Source organism: Brachyhypopomus gauderio, chromosome 8 (genome assembly GCF_052324685.1).
Source record: "Brachyhypopomus gauderio isolate BG-103 chromosome 8, BGAUD_0.2, whole genome shotgun sequence".
Taxonomy (NCBI): Eukaryota; Metazoa; Chordata; class Actinopteri; order Gymnotiformes; family Hypopomidae; genus Brachyhypopomus; species Brachyhypopomus gauderio.
Window position 1 is genome coordinate 11,167,127 of NC_135218.1, and position 14,026 is coordinate 11,181,152.

Sequence of the window (14,026 nt, forward strand, 5' to 3'; positions counted from 1 at the left end):
ATTTAAGATGTAAATGTCAATCCCCGTCATATCAACAAGACAACTCGGAAGCTAACTAGGTACAGGCACTAGGTATCAGCTGCTCAGAGGTAACCTTTTCATACCCTAGTTTTTTCCTAACAATTTTATGCCCACCACAGTACTAGTATTTGGCAAGACATCTAGTCAATACGTTAAAATTAGTCTTAATTTTAGAACTTAAGTACATTCCAATGCAAGCTCAAACATATATGGTTGTATGTCTAAATGCACAATGCTTTTAATGTACTTTATGGTGGTGAGATTAAATGCTTAGGTAATGCTTAGTATAGGTAATGTCACATACTAGCTAACCTAGCAAGATCCTAGATATTTGAGTGGAAAAAGGACGAGAACCTTTAGGATTAGCTAATCCTACAGGATGAATTTTCAGTCAGGTTTGGCCAATCAATGGGATGACAACAGGGGTGTGAATGGGCATACCATATGGAGAACACTGAACAATAAATGGTGTACATGGCACGGTTGCAAGGGTGAAGGCCGCTGCTCTCCAGAAAGAGCACTATTACAATAGCCTTCTGGCTTGTCCATGTAATCTGTAGCAAACTACAGACAGGGAAGATGGATTTTTTGAAGGTGGATGGGACCAAAATAGATTTTGTTTTAAATGAGAAGTGGTTTTTTAAGGAAAACACTGCATTCCAGCATAAAAACCTCATCTGTGCTTTGCTGCATTTGGGCCAGGATGGCTTGCCCTCATTGATGGAACAATGAACTACAATTAATGCCAGCAAATTCTAAAGGAAAAATGTCATGCTACCTGTCCATGAGCTGACTCAAGAGAATGTGGGTCACGCAGCCAACAACCCTAAGCACATAAGTCACTATCAAAGAATGGTTAAGAGACTGGAATTACCAAGTGAAAGTCTTGGACTTAATCCAATAGAAACGTTGTAGAAGGTGGTCATGGTGCTTGCCAGCCATGGAGCAGTGGAGTTTCTGCTGAACAACAGTCAATAGTGGTGATTTTTAACCCATATGGAAAAGAAAATCAAAACCTTCTCCACAAGAACATGTTTTTAGCACATTATGATATCCAAAAGAGCATCAATAAAGCCAAAGACTTTGGACAGATGAGGCAAGAAACCTGCAGCACAAGATCTGACTAGTGCAAGAGGATCTGCAGGTCGTTGTTTCTTGCGGACCTACCTCACCAAGCAGAAAGACTCAGGAAACAAAATTTTTTTATGGTAGGCAAGTTGTTACAAGTTGCATTAATCAAAATGTATACATCTTTCATTGTGGATTTGAGCTATTTGCATACCAAGTGCATCCTTTTTTGAAGAATATTCTTTAAAGCTGTGAGTGTTAGAAAATGTAATATTGTGATAATTATTGAGATCAATAGAGAAGAACGTATTGTGATTACATTTTTGGCCATATCACTCAGCTCTACTGTATAGCACCTTTAAAAATGGACAAAGAACAAGCCTCCTAAACACAGAAGCACCACACAAGTACTGCTTTAATATGTCAACCCTGGCCAAGCACTGATAATTCAGAGACAAACAGGTGAGGGTTGACTAGTTCAGTCACCTGTTATATCTATGTAAGAAATATGGTGAGATCAAAAAGCATCTCAATTTTAGTAATATAGGTACTCTATTTATTCATGAATATAATGTACATTTGTGCATAGCCTACATATTTAGTAGAAGAAAGTATCATTCATAGACCTATTTGGATGACATTAAATTTGTATGGGGTGCTGGGGAAATTTGTTCTTTTACAAGTGCTCCTCTGCAATTTCTTTCCAGATACACCATATGTGCCTTTTCCTCCCTCCTTCCCTGGGAAAATCACAGGCTGAATTACTTAGTTTCACCTAACTTAGCACCTGACTTTAGAACTTGTCTAATTATCTAAACAGATGTGGCTTTGCTCTTGGTGAAAAAAAAAATAAAAATCACACCACCACAGGCTCTTAATAAAGCACAAACATCTGTTTTTCATGATTCCATATTTTTTTCCTCAGAATTGAGTGATTTCATATTTTTTCCCCTGTGCATGCTCAATAAAAGTTCCCTGTTCCCATTTTTAAGAAAGGGGACTGGAGGTTGTGCTCCAACTTTCAGGGCATCACACTCCTCAGCCTCACCGGTAAGGTCTATGCAGGGGTACTGGAGAATTGAGTCTGGTCGATAGACGAATCTGTTACAAGAGGAACAATGTGGGATCCATCCTGGTCTTGGAACACTGGACCAGGTTTTCACCCTTGCGAGGGTCCTAGAGGGTGCATGGGAGTTCGCTCAACAAGTCCACGTGTGTTTTGTAGATTTGGAGAAGGCATTTGACCGTGTCCCTTGAGGATTCTCTGGGGGTTGCTCCAGGAGTATAGGGTACCGGGCCTGCTGCTACGGGCTATCCAATCCCTGTACGGAGCAAGAGCTTGGTTCGCATGGCCGGCAGCAAGTCAGACTGCCCTTTGTCACTGATTCTGTTCAAAACTTTTATGGGTGTTTGGTTTGGGGGCCTCAGGATTCCGCGTCTCCTTTTTGCGGATGATGTGGTCCTGTTGGCATCATGAATGAATGAATGAATGAATGAATGAATGAATGTTCGATTTATATAGTGCCTTTCCAAATTCCCAAGGCGCTTTACAATTTAACACAGGTACGAGTCACAGACAACCAATCACACATACACCGGCGAGAAGCGGCAGCCAATTGCGCACAGCGTACTCTCTACCGGAAGCCACAGCCCCCTGGAGGACTGAATGAGGTGCAGGAAGGGGAGAGAGGACAGACCCTAGTGGCAGAGCCCCATCCAACACTGGGCATACAAGCAAACACACCCTCACTCACTCAGACACTACTTTTTATTGAACATAGAGACACAGACACACACTCAGGGAGAATTTGTCAGGGAATCAGGGAGGGCCAATTTACCTAACCTCCATGTTTTTGGACTGTGGGAGGAAACCGGAAATCCCGGAGGAAACCCACGCAAATGCAGGGAGAACATGGAAACTCCACTCAGATAGGGACTTGAACCCAAGACCCCCGCGCTGAGAGGCAAACGTGCTAACCACCAAGCCACCGTGGTCATCAGGCTAAGACCTACAGATCTCGCTGGATCAGTTTGCAGCCAAATGAGAGACGGTCAGGAGTCCTTGCCTCAAGTAGAGGAGTTCAAGTATCTCGGGTTCTTGTTCACGAGCGAGGGAAGGATGGAACGAGAGATTGACAGGCGTATCAGTGCTGCGGCTGCAGTGTTGCAGACACTACCAGACCGTTGTGGTGAAGAGAGAGCTGAGCCAAAAGGCAAAGCTCTCAATTTACTGGCAATCTACACTCCAACTCTTACCCATGGTCACGAGCTCTGGGTAGCTGACAGCAAGAATGAGATCACGAGTACAAGCGGCTGAAATGAGTTTTCCCCGCAGGGTGTCCGGGCTCTCACTTAGAGATAAGGTACGGAGCAAGATCATCCGTGGGAGGCTCGGTGTATAGAGCCACATAGAGAGGAACCAGTAGTGGTGGTTCAGGCATGTCCAACTGGGAGAAGACCAAGGGTGGAGACGTATGACAATTTTCAGTTTTATTGAGGAAGCCGATGTGCTCTCAGCTTAGAGGTGCTTGCTGCTTGGAAGCAGAGTTGAGTTGTAACATTAATTTTGTGTTTGATTAATTATTTTGTGTGTGTGTGTTTGTTATTCAGGCCAGTCTCCTGAAACCAGCTGCTTTTCTGATGGTGTCTCAGCAGGACCTCCTGCATCTTCGCTGTGGCTTTACCAAGACGTTCATACCCAAGCTCTACCAATGTGTGTGTGTGCAAATGTGCCATATTTTGTCAATTGTGATTTTTACACCCCAATCGAAATTTGTCCTCCGCTTTTAACCCATCTGTGCAGTCAGAACACACAAACACACACTAGTGATTACTAGGGGGCTGTGGAACACACGTGCCCAGAGCGGTGGGCAGCCCTAGCCCGGTGCCCGGGGAGCAGTTGGGGTTAGGTGCCTTGCTCAAGGGCACCTCAGTCATGGCCTCAGGTCTGGGAATCGAACCCACGATCTTCCGGTCACAAGACCAGTTCCCTAACCGCCAGGCCATGACTGCCCACAATGGCTGCCAGAGCCATCATATAGATTGGGTGGATAACTTGGATACCATGAAATAGGTTCCCAGAGGACCTGATGCAGTCACTGGAGAAACTAAAAATGCCTAGACCAAGAATGAGAAGGGAAATGATCCGGATTGTGGTACATGAGATGATACAAAGGGGTTCTTGCATAAGTAAACAAAACTACTGAAGCTGCCAAAGATGGTTACAAACAACCCTGAATCTCTACAATACAGAAGAGAGAGAGACGTGGTATGGGCCAGGGTATCACTATAGTCAAGCAACTGCAAAATAGTGTAGACAATGCAAAGTGATCCAAGACCCCTAAAATAAGAAAACGAAAGCATTGTGTAACAAGGTTAAGAAAAATGCTTATTGTTTTTGTTGTTAAAATTCCACCAAATCCTGATTTTTGTATAAATACTTGTTTTGTGTTCCATGTATTTCATATGTGTACTGGGAAACCTTTTATTTTAAAGAGTTGGTGAATTGTGTACTGTTCCTTTAAGTGACGCAGCTTTGCTTGGCGCCACCGCGTATTTACCTCACTCTGAGAATAGTTATCTGAGAGGAGGTACGTAGCTCTGATGGTCGTGCTTAAAACACATATTTTTCTGTGTAAACAACATAAAATGGGCAGTAAACAGTGTTAAATGTTAGAATCAGGGTTGTGAACGTGTAAATGTGCAGTAGCTTGAAAGCGAACTTTATAACATGTCTTCCATGTCGAGTTATCACTGACACATGTGCTCTGTGGCCGTATGCCCCCCATGTGCATTTCTGCTAACAGGAGGCTGATAACCTGCGTGTATGAGAGCAGTGTGTATGTTCGCTTCAGAGCTTGTCTGTCTGTTTATACAGGTATGTAGCTGCCTCATTTATATCTGTTCACCGTTTAAGACCTGCATTTATTAAGTTACAGTGTTCTTGATAACTGTATTAAGTATATTGTATATGAGCTGGTTTTAAGTCAGAGCGGGTTTTTGTCACCATGACATTCAAATTTCTTTTTATTTAATATTCATGTGTAGAATGCCACACTCTGAGAATAGTTATCTGAGAGGAGGAGGCTGATAACCTGCGTGTATGAGAGCAGTGTGTATGTTCGCTTCAGAGCTTGTCTGTCTGTTTATACAGATACCACCAGCCATATTAAAGAACCCGAACCAGCAGAGGCCCTGCTCCGAGTCTTTCCTTATGCATCACAGATTCCCCAGAACACAACGCAGAGTATTTATGGGTTAACGGGAGTGCGGACGGACAGTCCTGACCACAGTAAAGTGTAGATGCACACCTGTTACAATTGCACTGATGAGTCTGACACAGATTAAGTCATTCTAGAACAGAGAAGAGCAATCCAGGACCATTGGTGCATTAAATGGGATCTAGAAATCTTGCCCCTTGGAGAGACTCGAGAGTCAGAAAGAGAAGAAAGAAAAACTGAAGATGTCTTAGCAAACCGATGTAAAATCACAGGAGGTCATACTTCTAATGAGGGCAACTTTCTACACACGGCATAAAGAAGTCAGCCAGGGGAAAAATATAATAATCCTCATGGAAGAGTGGCCATGTCTGTTCAATGAACTTGGCATGGCTATCCACTTTAATGAACTTTCTGGAATTGAGCTTAGAGATACTTTCAAACGAAACATGGACCTGAAGGCGAAATGGCTCCGGGACTACATGAATACTGTGTGTGAACAGTTTCTACAGGCTGTAATGAAATTTAAAGCGATAAGGGGAGAGCTGAGTGGTTGCTCTGACGACATCAAAGAGATGCTGTCCTACTTTAATGAGAAGAAAGATGTGATGTTCTGCTATGTGGAGGACACATGCTTAGCAGGGGAAGTACAGACGGAGCAAGTTCATTTGACTCCCACCACTGTTGTATGTGATAAGTTAACGTGGCCTTAAAAAAAACTGTACATTTGTGTCCACTAAACCTGCACATACACGGTCATCTGCATTGATAAGCAATTTAACTGAACTTGAAAATTTCAATATATATTAGCTGATTGTTTTGTGAAATATTTCAGAAACATCGTTTTTTGTTTGTTTGTTGCTTTTTGAAAAAGATGAACCTGCAATGCTTTAGGACATACAGTTCATACAGAGCATGGATGGAAACATTGTTTAAGACATCCCCCTCCTTCATTTCTGCCCTCTGCATGATGTTTGGGAGCTATTAATGCTTCAATATCCATTACCCATTAGAGTTGACATCAACCCTGGAGTTTCTGCAGAGGTGTCATTTTTTATTAACATTTTCTGCCAATCTGATCTGAAACAACTTTGCTTTGACTGCAGTGACTTATGGTTTAATGGATGATTTACAATTGTATTATTGTCTCTAAAATATCCAGAGAAGGGCACTAAAGTAGAAAAGCCAAACACCTTTTGAATATTTTTTAAAACAAAGCATTTGCTCTGCACTTTGGTCTCCCATCCACACAAACAATCTGCATTGTTTTCTTAACTAAGAGTGTGTGGGTGATTGAGACATAGCAGCATCGCAACAAAAAGAAAGACACCAAAAATAAATAAATAAATAAATAAACAAACAGAAGTGCCAGTCCACCAAGAAGGCCTTTGGCAAGTAAATGCCAAATAATAAAATGCAATAAGTTAACACAAGTAAATGTGCTCTTGAGCGTTTCCATTTCTGTTCCAAATATATATGATATGATCGAATATTTCCTGATATTGCAATTTCTACAGGATTAAAATGTTTATTTCTACCAGTGTTTTATAGTAGCAAAACGTGCCAGAGTGTCCAGTGATGTGGAGGATACAGTCCATAGAAATTATTGACATGGTGGACTCGGACAAGACTAAAATGATGGAGGAACACAGCTCCTCCCCATGTGAAAGTAATCCTGTCCAAATAGGGCTTCTGTCTGTAAGATTGGTGGTGTGCCTTCCTATTATAAACATCACAGTTAAAAGCATTAGGAGTTACCTTGCACTTTGGAAGCTCTGAACAAGATCATCCAGTATCCTGTTATTCCTCAGATCTTGTTCTGTCATATGCTGAAATGAAAGTCAGAACTTCGATAAATCTGTGCTCAATAAATGTATTATTCCAGAAGGCATGATTCTGCCTATAGGACTCTCGGACAGTATTATAAGGATCATAAGTTGCTGTACGAACTTAAGGACATTTGCTTTAGCTAGATAAGTTGAACACATACTCACCGTGTTACAAACAGGGCACAATAACTTGTAGGAAAGAAATTTCCGTATACACAGTGAACAAACTGTGGACAAACCGAAAGAAACGTTTCATTTCTTAATCATAACCATATCACTTGATCTGTCAAAAAGAAATATTATCCAGATTCTTCGAAGGGAAACATCAATGTCTACATAACCGTTATAACCTATGAGTTATGCTACGTTTGAATAAGTTAACTCAATTATTTGAATAAGTTAGTTAGCTAACTTATTTCCCCCCTTTTCAAACCATGTCATAGTCTGGCTAATAGTTAGTTATGTTAGACAAGAGCTGGTTATACGTACAGTTATGAGAACACGGGGTCATCATGGAGATGTTCAAGAAGTCAAAGCAAATGGGACATCGGAGCAAGTTGTCTACAGTCTGTGAACAGATTGATTAAAAGCGTCAGACTCCAGGATCAATGCTAGCTATGCCAGTTAGTTTGCTGTTCCACCAAGAAGGCAGCTGACATTGACAATGTCATATTGAACGAGTTGAAACTGTCAGTACTCTCACAATACTGTATCAGGATGAGAAGCAAGATCAAGTGTTCAATGATCTTCATCCTAACAAACGAAGCATCGAGACCCTAGCCAGCTAGCTACACTCCTACTCCATTTGATCTAACGAGACGTTTCGTGTGAACTTACTTTGAGGCAAGACAGGTTCGGTGGTAAATCCGCCTCACTTGAATGAGACATTATTAATCACCAAACAATAATTCGTGCAAATAAACAATGTTTAAACTGCTGGGAGAGAACACCGAACCGTCTTTCACCAGCAGCAAGCTAATAGCCCGCGCACATTTTTACACTCTACAACAACGTCACTTCCTGTCACCGAGCTTGGGGCCTGTTGTTTTGCTTATGGATACTTGCTGACTTCTAATTAATGATTAAATTGAAATTGTTATTTCAATTATTAATTAAATACATTAAATTGAATTCTTATTTCATTAAACAATTGGAAGCTAGTAAGTCCTTGTTATCAAGCACAGTCATTTCCCCAGGCAGCACACATATTGCCATACCCATATTAATATGCAAGACAGGTATGGAGCTTTTTAGCAACCATTATTACAAAAATGGTTATGACATCAAAGTGTTCAGAGAAATTTATTTTTCACATGGTCTTTGAAGAGAACAAAGGAAAGCCTACAGAGATCTAATCTGTCAAACATGAATGAGGACAGATCAAAAGATCATGCACCATAAAAGAGTTGTCAAGGCATTCAAGTACAACTGCAGATTATAGGTACGTTTTAAAATGGACAAAGTGGATTAAACCAGGATTAAACATGATTATGGATTTATTTATGTTCTTAACATGTAGCAGATTTATCATTTGCAGCTTTCTTTGTATTCTCTGGTGTTTGACCATTAAGTGGTCCTTTTATTTAGCTTTTTTATAAGGTGAATGTATTGGCACCATTATTGGTCTGACTGGTATGTTATGAATGAGAAGGGATCTTCAATAGGGAAACCACCATCACCAAATTTGTATTTAATAGGTACAATATTAATAAACATATTCAGCCTCCGTCAGCATCAGCTTTGATGTGGTTTGTTTGGCACTTGAAAAATGTTGTCACTGTTTGTCAGGAGCCTTTAAATGTCCTGTGAGCTTTTACAGCATCAGTGAATAGTGTAATACCACGTAGCTGTATAAATATGCATATTTGTCTCATTCCCCTCATTGCAATCAGGATCAAAAGTTTGTAGTTGCTGCTTAAACCTACATTGAAATGGTTAAGAAAATTGCACTTCATGAACATCTGCTTGTGAATCAACAGTGATGTGCTGAATATTTTGTACTCTACATTAATGACATCTAGAAGATGCCCTTTTCTAGAGCAACTGACAAAAGTGTATAAGGTTATAAGTGTAACTTCAATCATTTATAGTTGTATAATTCAGGATGCTACAAGAAAAGATATTTCAATAACAGCATGATTATTGGACAATTAAAAAATGCACAAAAAATTTGTCCTCTGTCTGCATTTGAAGACAACTTTAAACTCTACTGTTGGACATCCAGTGAGAGTTCAGTCCAGTGTCTGGGAGACAGGAGTGAAAGTCTTATTGCTTGTCTTCCTTGAGACATGAAGGATGGCATTTCAACCTGAGCGGTATTTGAAGTTTGAAGTGCTTGAAGCATGGATCAGCCTTTGATCATTATCATTGTGTAGGGAGAGGCTGGTCCATTTCTTTGCTCTGTTGGTGAACATCAGGGTTTTAAAGCTGATGTGAGCAGCTACTGTAGGTCAGAGAAAGGAAAGCAGCATTTGCAGAGGAGAGCGAGATTTATTAAGGGCAAATCCCTAAGAATTGTTGTTTAAAGTGTCCAAGATCGTTTTACCAGGGTGGTCAGAGGCAGAAACATGGTAAACGAAGGCAAACACAAAAACATGACAAACTAGAACCAGCTAGAACACAAACAACAATAAATCTGACTTGAACAAAACAGCTAACAATACAGACTTGGCTATGGTAACAGACAGAGGCAAAGGAAACATGGGACTGTGTACAATAACCAGCAAGGAACAAAGAAAAACACACGATGTATACGCACAAGATGAATGAGGGCATCTTTACATTAGGAACCAGTGGGGATTGGTGCAAAGGCAGAGTACACCATGGACAGGTTGCCAGTCCACCACATGGCCTACACTCACACACACTCACACCTACTGCTAATTTAGAGTGACCAATCAACCTAACACACATGTCTTTGGACTGTGGGAAGAAACCAGAATGTCCATGGAAAACCCATGCAAGCAGAGGGTGAGCATGGAATCTCAACACAGAACAGACTGGAGTCAAACCCAGATCCCCTGGTGCTAAACACCATGCCATAGAAGGGCTAATATCACGGCTAAAAATTGATGCCGATCACAGATGTGCTATTGAGCTCCACAATCAGCAGAAGAGAACAGGTATGTTCTTGATAGAATAAGGTGTGTTTGTGTTTGGATTCATTGAGTAAGCAGGTTTGTGTGTACCGTAGTTGGAGACTGCCCAGAATTTATTGTGCCCCACCAAGCTTTCACTGGGTGTAACTAATAACCAGAGATTTGGCACTTAAAGTTTTAACATTTATTTTAATTCTATAGTTGGTTATGTAGGTCTCTAAATTTTTACCTAATAATGCTCTGTTTACATTGTTTTTAATTTTGGAACTCCCCCCCCCCCCCCATTAATTACTCTTTATTGGTGTACATGTAAGTATTCAAAATACTTTGAATTGGCCCTGTGTTTAAATATACTTGCCTTGCCTATACCCGGGCAATGAGAAGAGACTGTGCCAAATGTTTTTGTGCCAAGTGTTGTTTTATGCAAAGAAACTAGTGAACAGATATGAGACAAAGCTATGTCAGAAATGACTGCTGATTATCTCCAGTGAAGTGTTCATTATTACAGCTCTTCACCACCAAACAAAGCAAGATGCATTTTAATGTGGACCTATTGTATTATTCAGAGTGTGTGCTGAATTCTATCTCTGTTCAAACACGTTAATATTAATACTACTACTAATAACTTAATATTATTTTACTGTCACCTTGGTAGCTACCAAAACAAAATTGTCTATTCAATGAAGAATTCCTTCAGACATCTACAAACAATTAAGGTGAGGATAAATTCAAAAGGAGAAAGAAAGCTTATGTGTGTGTGTGTGTGTGTGTGTGTGTGTGTTTGCATCTGTCTTCCTCAGATTTTTTTAGCAATAACTAAGAAGACAATGATAGCAGACAGCGGGAAAGACAAAGAAAGTAGTTATCATATGCTCTTAGAATAATAAGAATCTGTCAGGGTAGCCAGTCATTTGTTTATTGTTATTAAACTCTAGTTAAAATCAAGACATTTTTTGAAAGACAACCAAAGGAAGATTTGCCCAAGGCCAAACCTAATCTTATTACTTCAAGACATGTAGACAAGAAGACATTTCATCTTCACTTAATGTCTGTCAAATGCATTACTCCCCTGGTGGCAAAGACAGGTGAGGTTCTAGTACCAAGCCAACATTTAAAATCCTTTTATATTTGTATTTGAGTTTTTATCTCGTTACCATGTGATTATTTTCAAATTTCCTAAGAAAGAAAGGAAAAGAAACAGTTAAGACTTTTCACTACTGTTTACTGGTTTACTGTGATCATTTAATGCTTACTAATCACATGTTGCACATGAATGAATGAACTTTTTTTTTTTTCAAAAAATTATATGGTTTTCTTTTGAGGAAAATATGTTATTTTAATTAAGGCACTAAGAATGAGAGGTTAAATGAGAATTTAAACCATTGTTGAAATCTATCAACATGTATTTCTCGATCTGCAGCTCAGTTAACAGACGAACGCTACAACATGAAAATCAGCAGACTAATCACTTGAACTTCTGATATGGATGCAACAAAAGCTCAGGTCTGCGCTTTGTAATTGCTGCTTGCTTCCAGCAAAACTACTGAACCAGCATATTCAGTATTCCAGTAGTCAAACACACTGTGATTAATGGGTAATATATGGACAAGGCATGCACTGCATGCATCTGAGGAAAGAAAGTATGCACTCACATTAAAATAGGCAATTTATCACAGTCTGCTATCAGTGTGTAACTTTGGACCTGAATACCCATTTAAGACTATTTTTGATTCACAATCAGTAGCCCTCTCACGACTGAGGACATAATTGCTCAAATTATTTTAGCTGCTTAATTACTGTAGTAAATATTGAATGTTAAAACAAAGGACGCTTGCATGTTTAGTACATGTTTCTCCCCAGATCTGTATCACTACAGACCAACATCACCAGCACTATGCCTGATTGGGAACATTGCAACTTCTGGGAGAGCACACTGTGGGAGAGATTGACAGCGCCCCTAGTGGCATCTACAGGTATTGTATACTGTCAAATGAACAATTACATTTTAGTGGTTTAGTGGTACTTATTTCTTATTTTTCATCTTCCCGTAGTCCCAGACTTGGGTCAGTAGTTTTGGGTCGATTGCAGACCTCGAATTCCAGCACTTACCTAATTTCAGGCCTAAAGTCAACATATTTAAGTTCATGGTTCAAGTTCAGTCCTGGATTTATAAATGTGAATTCATTTAACTACAGGATTCATCGGCTTTATGGATAGGGTCTGTATTCATGGCCAGAAATGGAGCGGGGTTGTTCTCCTCTGTGCATGACTGTATGAAGGAATTCACAAGTTCATTTTCTCTTTTCTGTCAGTATTGTGGAAATGCTGCTCTCAGTCTAACAGGGGAACACACAAAGCAGCCTCATTATATGTGTGTATGAACATATAATATATAGCTCAAAGCAGAGTAACCAATCTAACCATGCTTCATTGGACTGCCCATTTATTTATATATATATATATATATATATATATATATATATATATATATATATATATATATATATATATATATATATATATATATATATATATATATATATAGCTTTTGTGGGAAAGACTGACAGCGAGGCGCACATCATTGAACCCCAGGGTTGCTCTCCCCAGCTGACGCACAAAGGCACAGAGCTGCCTGTGAAAATAAAAATGTGTATAAAAATCTTATTTTCCCTAGTTAGTAGAGCTAGATCCTTAAGTCCTAGAGGTCCTGGAGGCTGGAGACAGAATAATTCTGAATGGATTCTTGTGCAAGAACCAATTCTTGAGAGGAATGTCACAGCAAGGTTAAATTAGGTAGAAACATTTGTGATTTTCTGAGTATTTTATAGTAGGCTGAGGTACCACAGTTTGGTTCGCTTAGTAATAATGTTTCTACACCAGCTTAAATGGTATGTGACCTATTTGAAGTTATGTTCTGTTTTTAGGTTCCTTCAGCCATGCAGAGGAAGGTGGCTGATGTGTTCTGATGTGTAGACATGTCTAAAGTCTGATGTCTAAAGTCTGTCTACATAGACCTGTTCAAAACTACACCGTCACAGCTGTATACATCTTAATGACCTCAGGGTTCTCTCTGTCCATCTCTTGTACGTAATTAGCTATTTACTTCTGTCAGGCTCAAATGATACACAATCACTCTCCTGGATTACTGTGCAACAATATTGAACTTTACGACATTTTGACCACAAATCATTCCAGTGTTGCTGTACTCCTTACAGCAGGTAGAGCTGATATCACAAGTGATCAAATACCACCAGTGACAGTCCTCAAAGTGTTAATTCTGACCTTTACATCGTCCTTGTAGACAGAACATAACATGCAGATATAGATAATGTATGTTCTATACAAAGGTATTAAATATATCATTTTGTTATCTGAATGAAATTGAATACTTGCATATATATTCAATAGGCCCACTGAAATTTTTCAAATGGAATCAGCTTTAGTCTGCAGAATTGTAGATGGTACTTTAAATAATTCAATGAAACATACTAGCCTCAACAGTGTTTCTGATTAAGCCTCATTAGCTAGGTGAGCTAGTGTCATTTCTCAGAAATATCTATATTGTCCTTTATAACAGGAAGAATATATGACTAATGCAAGATGGCACAGGACAGGGCAGGTCTGTGTCTTTGAATGATATTATAGTTCTTCGGATGATTAAAATAGCACAACCTCCATTTTTATCACACTATTTCAGACTGCTGTAGAATGAATATAGAGGTCAATCTCCCTCGCTCACCCCCACACATCCACACCTAAACTCTCTGGGGACTCGTAAATGTCACAGCCAATC

At 39.7% G+C, this 14,026-nt stretch overlaps 1 protein-coding gene and 1 long non-coding RNA gene across 6 annotated transcripts in view; one reads left to right on the top strand and one right to left on the bottom strand.

Annotated features, from left to right (window-relative positions):
• The window catches only part of rad18 (RAD18 E3 ubiquitin protein ligase), a 49,716-nt gene extending 41,557 nt beyond the window's left edge, over positions 1–8,159 (bottom strand). For 3 of the 5 annotated variants that reach the window (XR_013132754.1, XR_013132755.1, XM_077014383.1), the window contains exons 1-4: positions 7,973–8,159; positions 7,625–7,703; positions 7,301–7,362; positions 7,065–7,135 (exon numbers count right to left, since the gene is read on the bottom strand). Coding sequence is in view for 3 of the 5 variants with exons in the window: in XM_077014383.1 (XP_076870498.1) it covers positions 7,065–7,135; positions 7,301–7,362; positions 7,625–7,703; positions 7,973–8,023 (263 nt within the window). In the remaining 2 variants the exon portion in view is untranslated. The remainder of the gene's footprint in view (positions 1–7,064; positions 7,136–7,300; positions 7,363–7,624; positions 7,704–7,972) is intronic. The other 2 variants (XM_077014381.1, XM_077014382.1) reach the window with 1 other exon arrangement.
• Positions 8,160–12,093: 3,934 nt separating this feature from the next.
• On the top strand, positions 12,094–13,646 carry LOC143521036 (uncharacterized). The gene is made up of 2 exons (XR_013132607.1): positions 12,094–12,206; positions 13,158–13,646. It is a non-coding gene; the product is annotated as an uncharacterized LOC143521036 (long non-coding RNA).
• The last annotated feature ends 380 nt before the right edge of the window (positions 13,647–14,026 follow it).